We start from the raw sequence: 24,301 nt of genomic DNA, 5'->3' as shown, positions 1-24,301 counted from the left end.
AATCGGCGGCAGAAGACTCCTCAGTCTTCTAAAGGTAGCGCACAGCACTGCAGCTGTGCGCCATTTTCCTCTCAGCACACTTCACACGGCAGTCACTGAGGGTGCAGGGCGCTGGGAGGGGGGCGCCCTGGGAGGCAAATGAAAACCTATTTTGGCTAAAAATACCTCACATATAGCCTCCGGAGGCTATATGGAGATATTTAACCCCTGCCAGAATCCGTTAAGAGCGGGAGACGAGGCCGCCGAAAAAGGGGCGGGGCCTATCTCCTCAGCACACAGCGCCATTTTCCCTCACAGAAAGGCTGGAGGGAAGGCTCCCAGGCTCTCCCCTGCACTGCACTACAGAAACAGGGTTAAAACAGAGAGGGGGGGCACTAATTTGGCGTTAGAAATATATAAAAAAGATGCTATAAGGGAAAACACTTATATAAGGTTGTCCCTATATAATTATAGCGTTTTTGGTGTGTGCTGGCAAACTCTCCCTCTGTCTCTCCAAAGGGCTAGTGGGTCCTGTCCTCTATCAGAGCATTCCCTGTGTGTGTGCTGTGTGTCGGTACGTGTGTGTCGACATGTAGGAGGACGATGTTGGTGAGGAGGCGGAGCAATTGCCTGTAATGGTGATGTCACTCTCTAGGGAGTCGACACCGGAATGGATGGCTTATTTAGGGAATTACGTGATAATGTCAACACGCTGCAAGGTCGGTTGACGACATGAGACGGCCGACAAACAATTAGTACCGGTCCAGACGTCTCAAAAACACCGTCAGGGGTTTTAAAACGCCCGTTTACTTTAGTCGGTCGACACAGACACAGACAGGGACACTGAATCCAGTGTCGACGGTGAATAAACAAACGTATTCCTTATTAGGGCCACACGTTAAAGGCAATGAAGGAGGTGTTACATATTTCTGATACTACAAGTACCACAAAAGAGGGTATTATGTGGGATGTGAAAAAACTACCATAGTTTTTCCTGAATCAGATAAATTAAATAAAGTGTGTGATGATGCGTGGGTTCCCCCCGATAGAAAATTATGGGCGGTATACCCTTTCCCGCCAGAAGTTAGGGCGCGTTGGGAAACACCCCTTAGGGTGGATAAGGCGCTCACACGCTTATCAAAACAAGTGGCGGTACCGTCTATAGATAGGGCCGTCCTCAAGGACCAGCTGACAGGAGGCTGGAAAATATCATAAAAAGTATATACACACATACTGGTGTTATACTGCGACCAGCGATCGCCTCAGCCTGGATGTGCAGAGCTGGGGTGGCTTGGTCGGATTCCCTGACTAAAAATATTGATACCCTTGACAGGGACAGTATTTTATTGACTATAGAGCATTTAAAGGATGCATTTCTATATATGCGAGATGCACAGAGGGATATTTGCACTCTGGCATCAAGAGTAAATGCGATGTCCATAACTGCCAGAAGATGTTATGGACACGACAGGGGTCAGGTGATGCAGATTCCAAACGGCACAAAGGTGTATTGCCGTATAAAGGAAGAGGAGTTATTTGGGGTCGGTCCATCGGACCTGGTGGCCACGGCAACTGCTGGAAAATCCACCGTTTTTACCCTAAGTCACATCTCTGCAGAAAAAGACACCGCCTTTTCAGCCTCAGTCCTTTCGTCCCTATAAGATCATATCTGCCCAGGGATAGAGGAAAGGGAAGAAGACTGCAGCAGGCAGCCCATTCCCAGGAACAGAAGCGTTCCACCGCTTCTGACAAGTTCTCAGCATGGCGCTGAGACCGTACAGGACCCCTGGATCCTACAAGTAGTATCCCAGGGGTACAGATTGGAATGTCGAGACGTTTCCCCTTCGCAGGCTCCTGAAGTCTGCTTTACCAAGGTCTCCCTCCGACAAGGAGGCAGTATGGGAAAAAATTCACAAGCTGTATTCCCAGCAGGTGATAATTAAATTACCCCTCCTACTACAAGAAAAGGGGTATTATTCCACACTATATTGTGGTACTGAAGCCAAAGGCTAGGTGAGACTTATTCTAAATCTAAAAATTTTTTGAACACTTACAAAGGTTCAAATCAAGATGGAGTCACTCAGAGCAGTGATAACGAACAGGAAGAAGGGGACTATATAGTGTCCCGGGACATCAGGGATGCTTACCTCTATGTCCCAAATTTGCCCTTCTCACTAAGGGTACCTCAGGTTCGTGGTGCAGAACTGTCACTATCAGTTTCAGACGCTGCCGTTTGGATTGTCCACGGCACCCCGGGTCTTTACTAAGGTAATGGCCGAAATGATGATTCTTCTTCGAAGAAAAGGCGTCTTAATTATCCCTTACTTGGACGATCTCCTGATAAGGGCATAGTCCAGGGAACAGTTGGAGGTAGGAGTAGCACTATCTCGGATACTGCTACAACAGCACGGGTGGATTCTAAATATTCCAAAATCGCAGCTGATCCCGACGACACGTCTGCTGTACATACACACGGAGAGAAAGAAAGCTCTGGTGTGGGCGCACTCTTGAGGGAAAAATCAAAAAAATATATATATAATAATTTTTTGAAAATGAATAGCAAAAGTTGTAAAAGCAATATTTATTAGCAAATTGATTAAAAGTTATTAGTTATCCCACTATGATCAGAAAGTGTCTAGGTGTTGGTTAATAGGAAATTAAATTATTATATTGTATTATTCTTTATTGGAAATAACCAACAGAGGTATAAGACAGCAGGAGACAAAGAGAAAAGGAAAGAAATGTTCTGGTCTCGTTAATCACACAAGATAGATTAGAAGGGTTGCAGACACTGGCTAGTCTAGCAACCGTTTCTCCTGACCAGCACAGAAATTCTGTGTTACTGACAACAGAGAGATCCAATAATATATCTTTGAAAGACCAATACGATGGTCAATGTCGGACAAATTACTGATCACCAGATATACCATCAATCACAAATTGAAACATATCTGAAACATTTTTGGAGCATAATGCAGACATAGCCATGCTGGGTGGAAAAGAAGAGGAGAAAGAAAAGGAAAAGAAGAGAAAAAGGGAAAGAAAAAACGGGTACAAATGGAAAAGACAGGAGAGGGGGTATAGAGGTGAAAAAGTGGTGATCCTGCTGTTGGTGTCCACCCTTCTAATGAAGGGGAATAGTGTCCTTCTCTACAACACCAGGTATTCCCAAAAAGTCTCCTTGGAGGTACTGACCCGGCCCAACGCTGCTTAGCTTCCAAGATCGGACGAGATCGGGCATTAACAGCGTGGTATGATAGTAGAGAGGCTATCTACCAATGAGAGTGCACCTATATATGAGGAGTGAAAAGGAATAGAGAAAGGGGGGAGGTGCAGTAATGGTGTGGATCTGCTTTCCTCGTTAGGCGGGGGGACTCATCTACCTGATGGCAAATGATACCCCTGGATCGAGGATGAGAGTCCACAGAAAAAGGCTGGGTCAGTGAAAAAGGTCAGGGAGGAGTGGAAGAAATGGAAGAGTAAAATAGGTGGAATGATAGAGTTGAAGGTCGCGGATAGATTGTCCAAGGGAGGAGGATGGCGTGCCTGTTGTCTCTATATAGGAAAAATTAGCATGCCATGCACAAAACACAAAGATTGATGGACGGTTCCTGGGAAACTGGAACCAACTACGTCCTGTGCCTAAGCACTTAGTAGTGTAGTGGTGTAAATTCACAGTTTTTACACACGGTTAGCATGTTGTCTGAAGCATATACAGATAAATTCCTAAGTCATATGAACAGATGTCAGATAGGCTACAAACTATGCGGTAGGTGGAGAACCACCAAGTTAGGATTACTACGTCTCTATACCATGATTGTGATTAACATCTATGAGGTAAAAGATAAACAAGTTTGATACTCATGATAGGTGTAAATCCAATTCCAGGAACCTCTGGTAATCAGTGAATATCTCTGAAAGAATCTCCTGCTGGGATCCCGTGAAAACGCGTTTCACCCGCTGGGCTTGCTCACTTCCAGGATCTCAGGTTCCTTGTCTCGATGTGAGGTTTAAAAACCCTGTCAATTAGGGTAGCAGCCAATCACATTTTGCTCACCGCTATTAAACAGCTGTTCGAGCGCGTTCCCTGTATGTGCCGGGTGACGTCAGCGGCACATGACTGACGTGAGCGGCACATGACCGGAGTGCGGTCACATAGGCAGGGAGAATGTGCACGTAGGGAAATACCTGACGTGATGACGTCTGCGACGCGTGCAGAGGGTATAGTAAAGGAAGGGATGATGCGCCGATGAGTATGCGCAGGGGAAAGGGGGAGGAAAACCTGGCTGACGTATTCATGCTGATGAGCTCAATGGCGCCATATTAAGCAAGGGTATGCCAGTATTAGACGAGGGAACTATGTGTTGCCATGGTAACCCGGGCACACGAGGTAACAACTCGTGTTATGTATATTGCAATCTGATCGATAGATCAGTGGATAGGTGATGCTGCCATAGTATGATAGAGAACAAAAATGATGACATGAAAAAGATATAGATAAATAATAAAGGTGAAGAATAATGAAAAATAAAAGATAAAATAAAATAAAATAAAAAGAACATGGTAAACCTTAGATTATTAAAAAATGATGAAAAATAAATAAATAATAGTTAAAATTAATAAAGAATTAAAAAATGAAAATGAAATTAAATCAAAATTAATGAAAAATGTTGTTAGAAATAGTTAAAAAGTTAGATTATTATGGGGGATTTGAAGAGATTGTGGTGAATAGGTGCCAGGAACGTGCTAAGTTGCAATGTGAAGTGATAAAGAGAGTGAAAAAGAATGAGGAAATGAATAGGGTGAACAGTGTGTGAATGCTGCTACCGAAGTAGGGATTGATGGTGTAGGGGATAAGGGGTAAAGCCCACCATTTTCTGGGGGGGGATATAAGTATGATGCACGTGAATAAAGATGATTAGGTGAGTGTGTGCAACATTGAATTAATGATGTTGGGAGTGATAGTGAGGGTGGGGAAAGTGACAAGGATGGGGTGGAGGGGGGAATAGGTGATAGGAATTAAAAATGTGTGAAGAGAATAGTGTGATGATGAGAGATGAGTAGGGTGACTGGGAGGGAATGGATGAGTAAATAATTACTATTAGGGATGGTGGTGGGTGTTTTATAGAAAAGCACCAAAATTAATATTTTCATTGAGGCCAGCAGGTCTTAGGGTACCAAGGCGAAAAATCCATTCACTCTCTTTTTTATACAGTTCTTTGGTCATGTCACCTCCTCGTATTCCCAAATGAATACGGTCCAGGCCAAAGACTTTAAAGTCTTTTATCTGACCTTTATGTTGAACGTGGAAGTGTCTGGCAACCGTAGTGAGTTGTCTCATGCGTGCCAGATCTTTGGAAGCATTACGTATATTGCCCAGATGCTCAAGGGTGAGATCCTGGAAGTGAGCAAGCCCAGCGGGTGAAACGCGTTTTCACGGGATCCCAGCAGGAGATTCTTTCAGAGATATTCACTGATTACCAGAGGTTCCTGGAATTGGATTTACACCTATCATGAGTATCAAACTTGTTTATCTTTTACCTCATAGATGTTAATCACAATCATGGTATAGAGACGTAGTAATCCTAACTTGGTGGTTCTCCACCTACCGCATAGTTTGTAGCCTATCTGACATCTGTTCATATGACTTAGGAATTTATCTGTATATGCTTCAGACAACATGCTAACCGTGTGTAAAAACTGTGAATTTACACCACTACACTACTAAGTGCTTAGGCACAGGACGTAGTTGGTTCCAGTTTCCCAGGAACCGTCCATCAATCTTTGTGTTTTGTGCATGGCATGCTAATTTTTCCTATATAGAGACAACAGGCACGCCATCCTCCTCCCTTGGACAATCTATCCGCGACCTTCAACTCTATCATTCCACCTATTTTACTCTTCCATTTCTTCCACTCCTCCCTGACCTTTTTCACTGACCCAGCCTTTTTCTGTGGACTCTCATCCTCGATCCAGGGGTATCATTTGCCATCAGGTAGATGAGTCCCCCCGCCTAACGAGGAAAGCAGATCCACACCATTACTGCACCTCCCCCCTTTCCCTATTCCTTTTCACTCCTCATATATAGGTGCACTCTCATTGGTAGATAGCCTCTCTACTATCATACCACGCTGTTAATGCCCGATCTCGTCCGATCTTGGAAGCTAAGCAGCGTTGGGCCGGGTCAGTACCTCCAAGGAGACTTTTTGGGAATACCTGGTGTTGTAGAGAAGGACACTATTCCCCTTCATTAGAAGGGTGGACACCAACAGCAGGATCACCACTTTTTCACCTCTATACCCCCTCTCCTGTCTTTTCCATTTGTACCCGTTTTTTCTTTCCCTTTTTCTCTTCTTTTCCTTTTCTTTCTCCTCTTCTTTTCCACCCAGCATGGCTATGTCTGCATTATGCTCCAAAAATGTTTCAGATATGTTTCAATTTGTGATTGATGGTATATCTGGTGATCAGTAATTTGTCCGACATTGACCATCGTATTGGTCTTTCAAAGATATATTATTGGATCTCTCTGTTGTCAGTAACACAGAATTTCTGTGCTGGTCAGGAGAAACGGTTGCTAGACTAGCCAGTGTCTGCAACCCTTCTAATCTATCTTGTGTGATTAACGAGACCAGAACATTTCTTTCCTTTTCTCTTTGTCTCCTGCTGTCTTATACCTCTGTTGGTTATTTCCAATAAAGAATAATACAATATAATAATTTAATTTCCTATTAACCAACACCTAGACACTTTCTGATCATAGTGGGATAACTAATAACTTTTAATCAATTTGCTAATAAATATTGCTTTTACAACTTTTGCTATTCATTTTCAAAAAATTATTATATATATATTTTTTTGATTTTTCCCTCAAGAGTGCGCCCACACCAGAGCTTTCTTTCTCTCCGTGTGTATGTACAGATACTTTCTAGCTCTGGGCGCACCGCCAATAAGGACCATAATTGAGAAAGCGTTTTCCTTCTCAATATCTGTCCACTTTGGCCTCTTTTTCATTCCATTACAATTTATACCGGTGCCAGGTCTTTCTTTCTCTTGCTACCGACACGTCTGCTGTGCCTAGGGATGATTCTGGACACAGTCCAGAAAAAGGTGTTTCTCCCGAAAGAGAAAGCCAGGGAGTTATCCGAGCTAGTCAGGAACCTCCTAAAAACAGTGCATCATTGCACAAAGGTCCTGGTAGAAAATGGTGGCTTCCTACGAAGCAATTCCATTCGGCAGATTTCACGCAAGAACTTTTCAGTGGGATCTGCTGGACAAATGGTCCGGATCGCATCTTCAGATGCATCAGCGGATAACCCGATATCCAAGGACAAGGGTGTCTCTCCTGTGGTGGTTATAGAGTGCTCATCTTCTAGAGGGCCGCAGATTCGGCATTCAGGATTGGATGCTGGTGACCACGGAGCCCAGCCCGAGAGGCTGGGGAGCAGTCACACAAGGAAAAAATTTCCAGGGAGTGTGATCAAGTCTGGAGACTTTTCTCCACATAAATATACTGGAGCTAAGGGTAAATTTATAATGCTCTAAGCTTAGCAAGACCTCTGCTTCAAGGTCAGCCGGTATTGATCCAGTGGGAAAAACATCACGGCAGTCGCCCACGTAAACAGACAGGGCGACACAAGAAGCAGGAGGGCAATGGCAAAAACTGCAAGGACTTTTCGCTGGGCGGAAAATCATGTGATAGCACTGTCAGCAGTGTTTCATCCCGGGAATGGAAACTGGGAAGCAGACTTCCTCAGCAGGCACGACCTCCACCCGGGAGAGTGGAAACTTCATCGGGAAGTTTTTTCCACATGATTGTAAACCGTTGGGAAATACCAAAGGTGGACATGATGGCGTCCCGTCTAAACAAAAAACGGGACAGGTATTGCGCCAGGTCAAGAGACCCTCAGGCAATAGCTGTGGACGTTCTGGTAACACCGTGGGTGTACCAGTCGGTGTATGTGTTCCCTCCTCTGCTTCTCATACCTAAGGTGCTGAGAATTATAAGACGTAGAGGAGTAAGAACTATACTCATGGCTCCGGATTGGCCAAGAAGGACTTGGTACCCGGAACTTCAAGAGATGTTTACAGAGGTCTTATGGCCTCTGCCGCTAAGAAGGGACTTGCTTCAGCAAGTACCATGTCTGTTCCAAGACTTACCGCAGCTGCGTTTGTTGGCATGGCGGTGGAACGCCGGATCCTAAGGGAAAAAGGCATTCCGGAAGAGGTCATTCCTACCCTGGTCAAAGCCAGAAAGGAGGTGACCGCACAACATTATCACCACATGTGGCAAAAATATGTTGCGTGGTGTGAGGCCAGGAAGGCCCCACAAAGAAATTTCAACTCGGTCGATTCCTGCATTTCCTGCAAACAGGAGTGTCACTGTCTATGGGCCTCAAATTGGGGTCCATTAAGGTTCAAATTTCGGCCCTGTCAATTTTCTTCCAAAAAGAATTGGCTTCAGTTCCTGAAGTCCAGAACTTTGTCAAGGGAGTATTGCATATACAACCCTCTTTTGTGCCTCCAGTGGCACTGTGGGATCTCAACGTAGTTCTGGGATTCTTCAAATCACATTGGTTTAAAACCAGTCAAATCTGTGGATTTGAAGCATCTCACATGAAAAGTGACCATGTTCTTGGCCCTGGCCTGGACCAGGCGAGTGTCAAATTGGTGGGTTTTTTTTCTCAAAAAAGCCCATATTTGTTTGTCCATTCGGACAGGGCAGAGCTGCGTACTCGTCCCCAGTTCTCTCCCTAAGGTGGTGTCAGTGTTTCACCTGAACCAGCTTATTGTGGTGCCTTGCACCTACTAGGGACTTGGAGGACTCCAAGTTGCTAGATGTTGTCAGGGCCCTGAAAATATAGGTTCCAGGACGGCTGGAGTCAGGAAAACTGACTTGCTGTTATCCTGTATGCACCCAACAAACTGGGTGCTCTTGCTTTTAAGCAGACTATTGCTAGTTGGATGTGTAATACAATTCAGCTTGCACATTCTGTGGCAGGCCTGCCACAGCCAAAATATGTAAATGCCCATTCCACAAGGAAGGTGGGCTCATCTTGGGCGGCTGCCCGAGGGGTCTCGGCTTTACAACTGTGCCGAGCGGTTATTTAGTCAGGGGCAAACACGTTTGTAAAATCCTACAAATTTGATACCCTGGCTGAGGAGGACCTGGAGTTCTCTCATTCGGTGCTGCAGAGTCATCCGCACTCTCCCGCCCGTTTGGGAGCTTTGGTATAATCCCCATGGTCCTTTCAGGAACCCCAGCATCCACTAGGACGATAGAGAAAATAAGAATTTACTTACCGATAATTCTATTTCTCGGAGTCCGTAGTGGATGCTGGGCGCCCATCCCAAGTGCGGATTATCTGCAATACTTGTACATAGTTACAAAAATCGGGTTATTATTGTTGTGAGCCATCTTTTCAGAGGCTCCGCTGTTATCATACTGTTAACTGGGTTTAGATCACAAGTTGTACGGTGTGATTGGTGTGGCTGGTATGAGTCTTACCTGGGATTCAAAATTCCTCCCTTATTGTGTACGCTCGTCCGGGCACAGTACCTAACTGGCTTGGAGGAGGGTCATAGGGGGAGGAGCCAGTGCACACCACCTGATCGGAAAGCTTTACTTTTGTGCCCTGTCTCCTGCGGAGCCGCTATTCCCCATGGTCCTTTCAGGAACCCCAGCATCCACTACGGACTCCGAGAAATAGAATTATCGGTAAGTAAATTCTTATTATTGAATACTTTCAGCCATTTTGGCTGTAACTTTGCATTATCTTAGTCGACACTGGAGCCAAACTCCGTGTCGATATCCGAGTTTATTATTTTGGATAGTGAGCATTGTGAGACTCTGAAGGTCTCTGTGACATAGGGACAGACATGGGTAGATTTCCTGTCTGTTCTCTAATCTTTTGTGCAATAAATTCACCTCAGCACTTACACATATCCAAACAGGTGTCGGCGTTGTCGACGGAGACACCCTCTCACACACATATTTCCTCTATCTCCTCCTTAGGGGAGCCTTTTACCTCAGACATGTCGACACACACGTACCGACACGCCACACACTCAGGGAATGCTCATCTGAAGACAGTTCCCCCACAAGGCCCTTTGGAGAGACAGAGAGAGAGTATGCCAGCACACACCCCAGCGCTATATGACCCAGGAATCACACAGTAACTTAGTGTTAACCCAGTAGCTGCCGTATAATAAGATTTTACTCACCGGTAAATCTATTTCTCGTAGTCCGTAGTGGATGCTGGGAACTCCGTAAGGACCATGGGGAATAGACGGGCTCCGCAGGAGACTGGGCACTCTAAAAGAAAGATTAGGTACTACCTGGTGTGCACTGGCTCCTCCCACTAAGACCCTCCTCCAGACCTCAGTTAGGATACTGTGCCCGGAAGAGCTGACACAATAAGGAAGGATTTTGAATCCCGGGTAAGACTCATACCAGCCACACCAATCACACCGTATAACTCGTGATACTATACCCAGTTAACAGTATGAAATATAACTGAGCCTCTCAACAGATGGCTCAACAATAACCCTTTAGTTAGGCAATAACTATATACAAGTATTGCAGACAATCCGCACTTGGGACGGGCGCCCAGCATCCACTACGGACTATGAGAAATAGATTTACCGGTGAGTAAAATCTTATTTTCTCTGACGTCCTAGTGGATGCTGGGAACTCCGTAAGGACCATGGGGATTATACCAAAGCTCCCAAACGGGCGGGAGAGTGCGGATGACTCTGCAGCACCGAATGAGAGAACTCAAGGTCCTCCTCAGCCAGGGTATCACATTTGTAGAATTTAGCAAACGTGTTTGCCCCTGACCAAGTCGCAGCTCGGCAAAGTTGTAAAGCCGAGACCCCTCGGGCAGCCACCCAAGATGAGCCCACTTTCCTCGTGGAATGGGCTTTTACTGATATAGGATGCGGCAATCCAGCCGCAGAATGCTCCAGCTGAATTGTGCTTCAAATTCAGCGAGCAATAGTCTGCTTAGAAGCAGGAGCACCTATTTTGTTGGGTGCATACAGGATAAAAAACGAGTCAGTTTTCCTGACTCCAGCCGTCCTGGAAAATAAGATTTTACTTACCGATAAATCTATTTCTCGGAGTCCGTAGTGGATGCTGGGGTTCCTGAAAGGACCATGGGGATAGCGGCTCCGCAGGAGACAGGGCACAAAAAGTAAAGCTTTTTCCGATCAGGTGGTGTGCACTGGCTCCTCCCCCTATGACCCTCCTCCAGACTCCAGTTAGGTACTGTGCCCGGACGAGCGTACACAATAAGGGAGGATTTTGAATCCCGGGTAAGACTCATACCAGCCACACCAATCACACCGTACAACTTGTGATCTAAACCCAGTTAACAGTATGATAACAGCGGAGCCTCTGAAAGATGGCTTCCTTCAACAATAACCCGAATTAGTTAACAATAACTATGTACAATTTATGCAGATAATCCGCACTTGGGATGGGCGCCCAGCATCCACTACGGACTCCGAGAAATAGATTTATCGGTAAGTAAAATCTTATTTTCTCTATCGTCCTAGTGGATGCTGGGGTTCCTGAAAGGACCATGGGGATTATACCAAAGCTCCCAAACGGGCGGGAGAGTGCGGATGACTCTGCAGCACCGAATGAGAGAACTCCAGGTCCTCCTTAGCCAGAGTATCAAATTTGTAAAATTTTACAAACGTGTTCTCCCCCGACCACGTAGCTGCTCGGCAAAGTTGTAATGCCGAGACCCCTCGGGCAGCCGCCCAAGATGAGCCCACCTTCCTTGTGGAGTGGGCCTTTACAGATTTAGGCTGTGGCAGGCCTGCCACAGAATGTGCAAGTTGGATTGTGCTACAGATCCAACGAGCAATCGTCTGCTTAGACGCCGGAGCACCCATCTTGTTGGGTGCATACAATATAAACAACGAGTCAGATTTTCTGACTCCAGCTGTCCTTGCAATATATATTTTTAATGCTCTGACAACGTCCAGTAACTTGGAGTCCTCCAAGTCACTTGTAGCCGCAGGCACTACAATAGGCTGGTTCAGATGAAATGCTGACACCACCTTAGGGAGAAAATGCGGACGAGTCCGCAGTTCTGCCCTGTCCGAATGGAAAATCAGATATGGGCTTTTGTAAGATAAAGCTGCCAATTCTGACACTCTCCTGGCAGAAGCCAGGGCTAGAAGCATGGTCACTTTCCATGTGAGATATTTCAAATCCACCTTTTTTAGTGGTTCAAACCAATGAGAGTTTAGGAAATCCAAAACCACATTGAGATCCCACGGTGCCACTGGAGGCACCACAGGAGGCTGTATATGCAGCACTCCCTTAACAAAGGTCTGGACTTCAGGGACTGAAGCCAATTCTTTTTGAAAGAAAATCGACAGGGCCGAAATTTGAACCTTAATAGATCCCAATTTGAGACCCATTGACAATCCTGATTGCAGGAAATGTAGGAATCGACCCAGTTGAAATTCCTCCGTCGGAGCACTCCGATCTTCGCACCACGCAACATATTTTCGCCAAATTCGGTGATAATGTTGCACGGTTACTTCCTTCCTTGCTTTAATCAAAGTAGGAATGACTTCTTCCGGCATGCCTTTTTCCTTTAGGATCCGGCGTTCAACCGCCATGCCGTCAAACGCAGCCGCGGTAAGTCTTGAAACAGACAGGGACCCTGCTGAAGCAAGTCCCTCCTTAGAGGTAGAGGCCACGGATCTTCCGTGATCATCTCTTGAAGTTCCGGGTACCAAGTCCTTCTTGGCCAATCCGGAACCACTAGTATCGTTCTTACGCCTCTTTGCCGTATAATTCTCAATACTTTTGGTATGAGAGGCAGAGGAGGAAACACATACACCGACTGGTACACCCAAGGCGTTACCAGCGCGTCCACAGCTATTGCCTGCGGATCTCTTGACCTGGCGCAATACCTGTCCAGTTTTTTGTTGAGGCGAGACGCCATCATGTCCACCATTGGTCTTTCCCAACGGGTTACCAGCATGTGGAAGACTTCTGGATGAAGTCCCCACTCTCCCGGGTGAAGATCGTGTCTGCTGAGGAAGTCTGCTTCCCAGTTGTCCACTCCCGGGATGAACACTGCTGACAGTGCTATCACATGATTCTCTGCCCAGCGAAGAATCCTTGCAGCTTCTGCCATTGCACTCCTGCTTCTTGTGCCGCCCTGTCTGTTCACATGGGCGACTGCCGTGATGTTGTCCGACTGGATCAACACCGGTTTTCCCTGAAGCAGAGGTTCTGCCTGGCTTAGAGCATTGTATATTGCTCTTAGTTCCAGAATGTTTATGTGAAGAGACGTTTCCAGGCTCGTCCATACTCCCTGGAAGTTTCTTCCTTGTGTGACTGCTCCCCAGCCTCTCAGGCTGGCGTCCGTGGTCACCAGGATCCAATCCTGTATGCCGAATCTGCGGCCCTCCAATAGATGAGCACTCTGCAACCACCACAGAAGAGACACCCTTGTCCTTGGAGACAGGGTTATCCGCAGGTGCATCTGAAGATGCGACCCTGACCATTTGTTCAACAGATCCCTTTGGAAAATTCTCGCGTGGAATCTGCCGAATGGAATTGCTTCGTAAGAAGCCACCATTTTTCCCAGGACTCTTGTGCATTGATGTACAGACACCTTTCCTGGTTTTAGGAGGTTCCTGACAAGCTCGGATAACTCCTTGGCTTTTTCCTCCGGGAGAAAAACCTTTTTCTGAACCGTGTCCAGAATCATCCCTAGGAACAGCAGACGAGTTGTCGGCATTAACTGGGATTTTGGAATATTCAGAATCCACCCGTGCTGTTTTAGCACTTCTTGAGACAGTGCTAATCCCATCTCTAGCTGTTCTCTGGACCTCGCCCTTATTAGGAGATCGTCCAAGTATGGGATAATTAATACGCCTTTTCTTCGAAGAAGAATCATCATCTCGGCCATTACCTTTGTAAAGATCCGAGGTGCCGTGGACAATCCGAACGGCAGCGTCTGAAACTGATAGTGACAGTTTTGTACAACGAACCTGAGGTACCCCTGGTGTGAGGGGTAAATTGGAACGTGGAGATACGCATCCTTGATGTCCAAGGATACCATAAAGTCCCCCTCTTCCAGGTTCGCTATCACTGCTCTGAGTGACTCCATTTTGAACTTGAACTTCTTTATGTACAGGTTCAAGGACTTCAGATTTAGAATAGGCCTTACCGAGCCATCCGGCTTCGGTACCACAAAAAGAGTGGAATAATACCCCTTCCCTTGTTGCAGAAGAGGTACCTTGACTATCACCTGCTGAGAGTACAGCTTGTGAATGGCTTCCAAAACCGTCTCCCTTTCGGAGGGGGACGTTGGTAAAGCAGACTTCAGGAAACGGCGAGGTGGATCTGTCTCTAATTCCAACCTGTATCCCTGAGATATTATCTGCAGGATCCAGGGATCTACTTGCGAGTGAGCCCACTGCGCGCTGTAATTTTTGAGACGACCCCCCACCGTCCCCGAGTCCGCTTGAGAAGCCCCAGCGTCATGCTGAGGCTTTTGTAGAAGCCGGGGAGGGCTTCTGATCCTGGGAAGGAGCTGCGTGTTGCTGTCTCTTCCCTCGACCTTTGCCTCGTGGCAGATATGAATAGCCCTTTGCTCTCTTATTTTTAAAGGAACGAAAGGGCTGCGGTTGAAAAGTCGGTGCCTTTTTCTGTTGGGGAGTGACTTGAGGTAGAAAGGTGGATTTCCCGGCTGTAGCCGTGGCCACCAAATCTGATAGACCGACTCCAAATAACTCCTCCCCTTTATACGGCAAAACTTCCATATGCCGTTTTGAATCCGCATCGCCTGTCCACTGTCGCGTCCATAAAGCTCTTCTGGCCGAAATGGACATAGCACTTACCCGTGATGCCAGTGTGCATATATCCCTCTGTGCATCACGCATATAAAGAAATGCATCCTTTATTTGTTCTAACGACAGTAAAATATTGTCCCTGTCCAGGGTATCAATATTTTCAATCAGGGATTCTGACCAAACTACCCCCGCACTGCCCATCCAGGCAGTCGCTACAGCTGGTCGTAGTATAACACCTGCATGTGTGTATATACTTTTTTGGATATTTTCCATCCTCCTATCTGATGGATCTTTAAGTGCGGCCGTCTCAGGAGAGGGTAACGCCACTTGTTTAGATAAGCGTGTTAGCGCCTTGTCCACCCTAGGAGGTGTTTCCCAGCGCTCCCTAACCTCTGGCGGGAAAGGGTATAATGCCAATAATTTCTTTGAAATTATCAGCTTTTTATCAGGGGCAACCCACGCTTCATTACACACGTCATTTAGTTCTTCTGATTCAGGAAAAACTATAGGTAGTTTTTTCATACCCCACATAATACCCTGTTTAGTGGTACCTGTAGTATCAGCTAAATGTAACGCCTCCTTCATTGCCAAAATCATATAACGTGTGGCCCTACTGGAAAATACGGTTGATTCGTCACCGTCACCACTGGAGTCATCGCCTGTGTCTGGGTCTGTGTCGACCGACTGAGGCAAAGGGCGTTTCACAGCCCCTGACGGTGTTTGAGTCGCCTGGACAGGCACTAATTGATTGTCCGGCCGTCTCATGTCGTCAAACGACTGCTTTAGCGTGTTGACACTATCCCGTAGTTCCATAAATAAAGGCATCCATTCTGGTGTCGACTCCCTAGGGGGTGACATCCTCATATTTGGCAATTGCTCCGCCTCCACACCAATATCGTCCTCATACATGTCGACACACACGTACCGACACACAGCAGACACACAGGGAATGCTCCTAACGAAGACAGGACCCACTAGCCCTTTGGGGAGACAGAGGGAGAGTTTGCCAGCACACACCAAAAGCGCTATATATATATCAGGGATAGCCTTATAATAAGTGCTCCCTTATAGCTGCTTTGTTATATCAAAATATCGCCATAAATGTGCCCCCCCCTCTCTGTTTTACCCTGTTTCTGTAGTGCAGTGCAGGGGAGAGACTTGGGAGCCGTCCTGACCAGCGGAGCTGTGAGAGGAAATGGCGCCGTGTGCTGAGGAGATAGGCCCCGCCCCTTTTCCGGCGGGCTCGTCTCCCGCTATTTAGAAAAATTAGGCAGGGGTTAAATATCTCCATATAGCCTCTAGGGCTATATGTGAGGTATTTTTAGCCTTTATAGGTACTCATTTGCCTCCCAGGGCGCCCCCCTCCCAGCGCCCTGCACCCTCAGTGACTGCCGTGTGAAGTGTGCTGAGAGGAAAATGGCGCACAGCTGCAGTGCTGTGCGCTACCTTTAGAAGACTGCAGGAGTCTTCAGCCGCCGATTCTGGACCTCTTCTGATTTCAGCATCTGCAAGGGGGCCGGCGGCGTGGCTCCGGTGACCATCCAGGCTGTACCTGTGATCGTCCCTCTGGAGCTTGATGTCCAGTAGCCAAGAAACCAATCCATCCTGCACGCAGGTGAGTTGACTCCTTCTCCCCTCAGTCCCTCGCTGCAGTGATCCTGTTGCCAGCAGGAATCACTGTAAAATAAAAAACCTAGCTAAACTTTCTCTAAGCAGCTCTTTAGGAGAGCCACCTAGATTGCACCCTTCTCGGCCGGGCACAAAAATCTAACTGGAGTCTGGAGGAGGGTCATAGGGGGAGGAGCCAGTGCACACCACCTGATCGGAAAAAGCTTTACTTTTTGTGCCCTGTCTCCTGCGGAGCCGCTATCCCCATGGTCCTTTCAGGAACCCCAGCATCCACTAGGACGATAGAGAAATATACATTTTTAAGGTCCTTACTACGTCCAGTAACTTGGAATCTTCCAAGTCCCTAGTAGCCGCAGGCACTACAATAGGTTGGTTCAAGTGAAAAGCTGATACCACCTTAGGGAGAAACTGGGGACGAGTCCTCAATTCTGCCCTATCCATATGGAAAATCAGATAAGGGCTTTTACATGACAAAGTCGCCAATTCTGACACACGCCTGGCCGAAGCCAAGGCCAATAACATGACCACTTTCCACGTGAGATATTTCAAATCCACAGTTTTAAGTGGCTCAAACCAATGTGATTTTAGGAAACTCAACACCACGTTGAGATCCCAAGGTGCCACAGGAGGCACAAAAGGGGGCTGAATATGTAGCACTCCCTTTACAAATGTCTGAACTCCAGGCAGTGAAGCCAGTTATTTCTGGAAGAAAATCGACAGAGCCGAAATCTGGACCTTAATGGAACCCAAGTTTAGGCCCATAGTCACTCCTGACTGTAGGAAGTGCAGAAAACGACCCAGCTGAAATTCCTCTGTTGGGGTCTTCCTGGCCTCACACCACGCAACATATTTTCGCCAAATACGCTGATAATGGTTTGCGGTTACTTCTTTCCTGGCTTTTATCAGCGTAGGAATGACTTCCTCCGGAATGCCCTTTTCCTTTAGGATCCGGAATTCAACCGCCATGCCGTCAAACGCAGCCGCGGTAAGTCTTGGAACAGACAGGGCCCCTGCTGTAGCAGATCCTGTCTGAGCGGTAGAGGCCATGGGTCCTCTGATATCATTTCTTGAAGTTCTGGGTACCAAGCTCTTCTTGGCCCATCCGGAACCACGAGTATCGTTCTTACTCCTCGTTTTCTTATTATTCTCAGTACCTTTGGTATGAGAGGCAGAGGAGGGAATACATAAACCGACTGGTACACCCACGGTGTCACTAGAGCATCCACAGCTATTGCCTGATGGTCCCTTGACCTGGCGCAATATCTAGTTTTTTGTTTAGGCGGGATGCCATCATGTCCACCTGTGGCCTTTCCCAACGGTTTACCAACAGTTGGAAGACTTCTGGATGATGTCCCCACTCTCCCGGGTGTAGGTCGTGTCTGCTGAGGAAGTCTGCTTCCCAGTTGTCCACTCCCGGAATGAACACTGCTGACAGTGCTAAGACGTGATTTTCCGCCCATCTGAGAATCCTTGTGGCTTCTGCCATCGCCGTCCTGCTTCTTGTGCCGCCCTGTCGGTTTACATGGGCGACTGCCGTGATGTTGTCTGATTGGATCAGTACCGGCTGGTTTTGAAGCAGAGGCCTTGCCAGACTTAGGGCATTGTAAATGGCCCTCAGTTCCAGAATATTTATGTGTAGGGACGACTCCTGACTTGACCAAAGTCCTTGGAAATTTCTTCCCTGTGTGACTGCCCCCCAGCCTCGAAGGCTGGCATCCGTGGTTACCAGGACCCAGTCCTGTATGCCGAATCTGCGGCCCTCTTGAAGATGAGCACTCTGCAGCCACCACAGTAGAGATAACCCTGTCTCCAAGGACCAGGGTTATCAGCCGATGCATCTGAAGATGCGATCCCGACCACTTGTCCAAGAGGTCCCACTGAAAGGTTCTTGCATGGAACCTGCCAAATGGAATTTTGCTTGGTAAGAAGCTACCATTTTTCCCAGGACTCGTGTGCAGTGATGCACCGATACCTGTTTTGGTTTCAGGAGGTCTCTGACTAGAGATGACAGCTCCTTGGCTTTCTCCTGCGGGAGAAACACTTTTTTTCTGTTCTGTGTCCAGAACCATCCCCAGGAACAGTAGGCGTGTGGTAGGAACCAGCTGTGACTTTGGAATGTATAGAATCCATCCGTGCTGTTGTAGCACTTCCCGAGATAGTGCTACTCCGACCAACAACTGCTCCCTGGACCTCGCCTTTATAAGGAGATCGTCCAAGTACGGGATAATTAAAACTCCCTTTTTTCGAAGGAGTATCATCATTTCTGCCATTACCTTGGTAAAGACCCTCGGTGCCGTGGACAGTCCAAACGGCAGTGTTTGGAATTGGTAATGGCAATCCTGTACCACAAATCTGAGGTACTCCTGGTGAGGATGGTAAATGGGGACATGTAGGTAAGCATCCTTGATGTCCAGGGATACCATGTAATCCCCCTCCTCCAGGCTTGCAATAACCGCCCTGAGCGATTCCATCTTGAACTTGAATTTTTTTATGTATGTGTTCAAGGATTTCAAATTTAAAATGGGTCTCACCGAACCGTCCGGTTTCGGTACCACAAACAGTGTGGAATAGTAACCCCGTCCTTGTTGAAGTAGGGGCACCTTGACTATCACCTGCTGGGAATACAACTTGTGAATTGCCTCTAGCACAGCCTCCCTGCCTGAGGGAGTTGTCGGCAAGGCAGATTTGAGGAAACGGCGGGGGGGAGACGCCTCGAATTCCAGCTTGTACCCCTGAGATACTACTTGAAGGATCCAGGGATCCACCTGTGAGCGAGCCCACTGATCGCTGAAATTTTTGAGGCGGCCCCCCACCGTACCTGGCTACGCCTGTGGAGCCCCCGCGTCATGCGGTGGACTCAGAGGAAGCGGGGGAAGAATTTTGATTCTGGGAACTGGCTGACTGGTGCAGCTTTTTCCCTCTTCCCTCGTCTCTGTGCAGAAAGGAAGCGCCTTTGACCCGCTTGCTTTTTTGAAGCCGAAAGGACTGTACCTGATAATACAGTGCTTTCTTAGGCTGTGAGGAAACCTGAGGTAAAAAAATGTCTTCCCAGCTGTTGCTGTGGATACGAGGTCCCAGAGACCATCCCCAAACAATTCCTCACCCTTATAAGGCTCTATGTGCCTTTTAAAGTCAGCATCACCTGTCCAGTGTCAGGTCTCTAATACCCTCCTGACAGAATGGACATTGCATTAATTCTGGATGCCAGCCGGCAAAATATCCCTCTGTGCATCCCTCATATATAAGACGACGTCTTTAATATGCTCTTATGTTCGCAAAATAGTATCCCTGTTTTACAGGGTCACAGACCACGTGCAGCAGCACTATCTGCAGGTCTCAGTCTAGTACCTGAGTGTGTAAATACAGACTTCAGGATAGCCTCCTGCTTTTTATCAGCAGGTACCTTCAAAGTGGCCGTATCCTAAGACGGCAGTGCCATCTTTTTTGACAAACGTGTGAGCGCCTTATCCACCCTAGGGGATATCTCCCAGCGTAACTTATCCTCTGGCGGGAAAGGGTACGCCATCAGTAACTTTTTAGAAATTACCAGTTTCTTATCGGGGGAACCCACGCTTTTTCACACTTCATTCACTCATTTGATGGGGGAACAAAACACTGGCTGCTTTTTCTCCCCAAACATAAAACCCTTTTTTAGTGGTACTTGGGTTAATGTCAGAAATGTGTAACACATTTTTTATTGCCGGGATCATGTAACGGATGTTCCTAGTGGATTGTTAATATGTCTCAACCTCGTCGACACTGGAGTCAGACTCCGTGTCGACATCTGTGTCTGCCATCTGAGGGAGCGGGCGTTTTTGAGCCCCTGATGGCCTTTGAGACGCCTGGGCAGGCGCGGGCTGATTAGCCGGCTGTCCCACAGCTGTTACGTCATCCAGCCTTTTATGTAAGGAGTTGACACTGTCGGTTTATACCTTCCACCTATCCATCCACTCTGGTGTCGGCCCCACAGGGGGCGACATCACATTTATCGGCATCTGCTCTGCCACCACATAAGCCTCCTCATCAAACGTGTCGACACCGCCGTACCGACACACCGCACACACACAGGGAATGCTCTGACTGAGGACAGGACCCCACACAGCCCTTTGGGGAGACAGAGAGAGAGTATGCCAGCACACACCAGAGCGCTATATAATTTAGGGATTTACACTATATTGAGTGAATTTTTCCCAATAGCTGCTTGTATATACAATATTGCGCCTAAATTTAGTGCCCCCCCTCTTTTTAACCCTTTGAGCCTTGCAAACTACAGGGGAGAGCCTGGGGAGCTGTCTTCCAGCTGCACTGTGAAGAGAAAATGGCGCCAGTGTGCTGAGGGAGATAGCTCCGCCCCTTTTTCGCGGACTTTTCTCCCGCTTTTTTATGGATTCTGGCAGGGGTATTTATCACATATATAGCCTCTGGGGCTATATATTGTGATATATTTGCCAGCCAAGGTGTTTTTATTGCTGCTCAGGGCGCCCCCCCCCAGCGCCCTGCACCCTCAGTGACCGGAGTATGAAGTGTGTATGAGGAGCAATGGCGCACAGCTGCAGTGCTGTGCGCTACCTTGGTGAAGACTGATGTCTTCTGCCGCCGATTTTCCGGACCTCTTCTTGCTTCTGGCTCTGTAAGGGGGACGGCGGCGCGGCTCCGGGAACGAACACCAAGGCCAGTTCCATGCGGTCGATCCCTCTGGAGCTAATGGTGTCCAGTAGCCTAAGAAGCCCAAGCTAGCTGCAAGCAGGTAGGTTCGCTTCTTCTCCCCTTAGTCCCTCGCTGCAGTGAGCCTGTTGCCAGCAGGTCTCACTGTAAAATAAAAAACCTAAATAAACTTTCTTTCTAGGAGCTCAGGAGAGCCCCTAGTGTGCATCCAGCTTGGCCGGGCACAGAAATCTAACTGAGGTCTGGAGGGGGGTCATAGTGGGAGGAGCCAGTGCACACCAGATAGTACCTAATCTTTCTTTTAGAGTGCCCAGTCTCCTGCGGAGCCCGTCTATTCCCCATGGTCCTTACGGAGTTCCCAGCATCCACTAGGACGTCAGAGAAATATTGTTTTTGCACCAAATTTATATGCCCCCCCTCTCTTTTTACCCTCTTCTATTGCAGGGGAGAGCCTGGGGAGCTTCTCTCAGCGGATCTGTGGAGAGAAAATGGCGCTGGTGAGTGCTGAGGAAGAAGGCCCCGCCCCCTCAGCGGCGGGCTTCTGTCCCGTTTCTGTGTAAAAATAATGGCGGGTGCTCGTACATATATACAGTGCCTGACTGTATATATGTATAATTTTGCCAAAAGGTATCTTAATTGCTGCCCAGGGCGCCCCCCCCTGCGCCCTGCACCCTACAGTGACCGGAGTGTGTGGTGTGCTGTGGGAGCAATGGCGCACAGCTGCAGTGCTGTGCGCTACCTTAAGTGAAGACAGGAGTCTTCTGCCGCCGATTTCGATGTCTTCTTGCTTCTGCTGCTTCTGTTCTTCTGGCTCTGCGAGGGGGACGGCGGCGCGGCTCCGGGAACGGACGATCAAGGTTAGGTACCTGTGTTCGATCCCTCTGGAGCTAATGGTGTCCAGTAGCCTTAGAAGCACAAGCTAGCTGCACGCAGGTAGGTTTGCTTCTCTCCCCTCAGTCCCTCGTAGCAGTGAGTCTGTTGCCAGCAGATCTCTCTGAAAATAAAAAACCTAACAAATACTTTCTTTACTAGAAGCTCAGGAGAGCCCACTAAGTGCATCCAGCTCTGGCCGGGCACAGATTCTAACTGAGGTCTGGAGGAGGGGCATAGAGGGAGGAGCCAGTGCACACCAGATAGTACTAAATCTTTCTTTAGAGTGCCCAGTCTCCTGCGGAGACCGCTATTCCCCATGGTCCTTACGGAGTCCCCAGCATCCACTAGGACGTTAGAGAAATACGTAATACAGTATATCTTTGTGAAAATCCTATATTAGATAAAACCTGACTCACCAAGCCCCCTCAGGTTATAGAATATAGGGATAGCAGGTTGAGTGAAAGACACGAGATGGACACCACTCAGCTATCAATGCACACACAGATAGTCACAGTCTGTACAATGCAGAGGTTATTACTAACAATAATACTGCACTGGACTAGCTTACACAGCTATATAACAATAGATATAACAGTACACAGTAAGAACTGGATGTATATCACAGGGTAATTGTACTATAAACCCTGACTAAGTGCACTCTTTCTTACTAACACTGACTAAAAAGGCAGGTAGAATACTTAAGTGTCATGTAAAGTCACAGCGCTGACAACCAGGCGGCTTTACATAGGAGGATTTGCCCAAGCAGTCCCAGGAACAGTGAGCTGAGGGATAATGGTGCCCAGACACTGACAGGGAGTGAGGGAGAGACCGATATGCAGCTCCAGGGCGGGAACACTTGCTGGAAATGGCGCCCTGGGGCTGGGGGAGGGGCTTCAGGTCTAAGCCTTATCCCCTCTGCTGGCAAAACCACCGGGTACTATGGGAGATATTAAAATCGGTTTTAAGAGAAAACCTGACCTGTCCCATGCCCTGGTGATCTAGTGGGATCGCCTGTACTGCCACAGTGTCCACCGCCAGCGTGCACGGCCCGCCTCCCACTGACCGCGCCGGAACGCGATAAAGACCGGGTCCCGCAAGCGGGACCCACTTACCACCTCCCGAAGCGCGGCCACGCGATCCTGGAGAGCCTCCGTCGTGTGTGCCTGACGTGAAGAAAATCGGAGCCTCCGCTGTAGTTACCCGGCAACCAGGGCACGGGAGTGTACAGCGCCGCTGGGGAGAGCTGGAGCTGCAGCTGAGAATGTCACTAGACATTTACCAACGCTGCTGCCCATGAAGTCTTCACTTTTTACCTCATAAAAAGCTTTTCTCAGGGCTGCCTGGAGCAGCCCCTCTGTTATGTGCCTGCTTACTGCAGCACCAACTACAAAACTGAGCTCCTGTGCAGGGAGGCGGGGTTATAGAGGAGGCGGCGCTGTGCATTCTGGGAACAGTCAAAGCTTTGAGCCTGTTGGTGCCTCGGATCAAGATCCTAGTCTACACCCCATTGTCCAGACTTGTGGAGCCCAGTGTACCCCGCAGCAGAAATATTATTATCTTTACACGGCACCGCGTGTGGAGGAGAGAGGGGGGCTTCATCAGGGCGGCCTCAGCCTACACACACAGCGATAGACCAGCCATACAGAGGACAGGAGATCCGCGTACCTGGCCAGACTTGGTGTTCTCCATGGAGCAGTCCGGGATGATCTTAGACAGCTGAACGATCCAGTTGTTAATCTTGTCCCGACGACGGCGCTCCACTGTGGGGGGGGGGGGAAGAGAGAGAGAGATAATACTACAATCACCAACCCATGTATGGAAATATCAGAACGCATCAGGAGATCATCATGGTGTCAGCATTCTCCACACTGAACCCGGCCCTGGAGAGAACACCCCCCCCCCCCCCCCCCAGCACTGGAGAGAACACCCCCCCCCCCCCAGCACTGGAGAGAACACCCCCCCCCCCAGCACTGGAGAGAACACCCCCCTCCCCCCCGCACCCGGCCCTGGAGAGAACACCACCGCCCCCCCCCCAGCACCCGGCCCTGGAGAGAACATCCCCCCCCCCCCCCCCCCAAGCACTGGAGAGAATACAACAACCCCCCCTGGAGAGAACGCCCCCCCTTCCCCCAGCACCCGGCCCTGGAGAGAACACCCCCTGCCCCCCCACCCCCAGAGAGCACACCCCTCCCCCCCCAGCACCCGGCCCTGGAGGAAAGACCCCATACCCTAACCCAGCACCGGCCCAGGAGAAAACACCCCATGCCCCCCCCCCCCCAGCACCCGGCCCTGGAGAGAACACCCCCGCCCCCCCAGCCCTGGAGAG

General features: G+C 48.5%; 1 protein-coding gene and 2 pseudogenes across 4 annotated transcripts in view; 1 reads left to right on the top strand and 2 right to left on the bottom strand.

Moving 5' to 3' along the window:
- Positions 1-24,301, bottom strand: part of USF1 (upstream transcription factor 1) — a 62,655-nt gene that overhangs the window by 14,489 nt on the left and 23,865 nt on the right. For all 4 annotated transcript variants that reach the window (XM_063948720.1, XM_063948722.1, XM_063948723.1 and 1 more), the window contains exon 9: positions 23,641-23,735. In XM_063948720.1, coding sequence (XP_063804790.1) covers positions 23,641-23,735 — 95 coding nt within the window. The remainder of the gene's footprint in view (positions 1-23,640; positions 23,736-24,301) is intronic.
- LOC134983026 (5S ribosomal RNA) lies at positions 3,127-3,244 on the bottom strand (annotated as a pseudogene).
- On the top strand, positions 6,093-6,210 carry LOC134983025 (5S ribosomal RNA; annotated as a pseudogene).

This window comes from Pseudophryne corroboree (assembly GCF_028390025.1).
Source record: "Pseudophryne corroboree isolate aPseCor3 chromosome 12 unlocalized genomic scaffold, aPseCor3.hap2 SUPER_12_unloc_2, whole genome shotgun sequence".
NCBI classification, from domain to species: domain Eukaryota; kingdom Metazoa; phylum Chordata; class Amphibia; order Anura; family Myobatrachidae; genus Pseudophryne; species Pseudophryne corroboree.
Note: the sequence above shows the minus strand (reverse complement) of the source record. Positions and strands in the feature narration are given on the sequence as shown.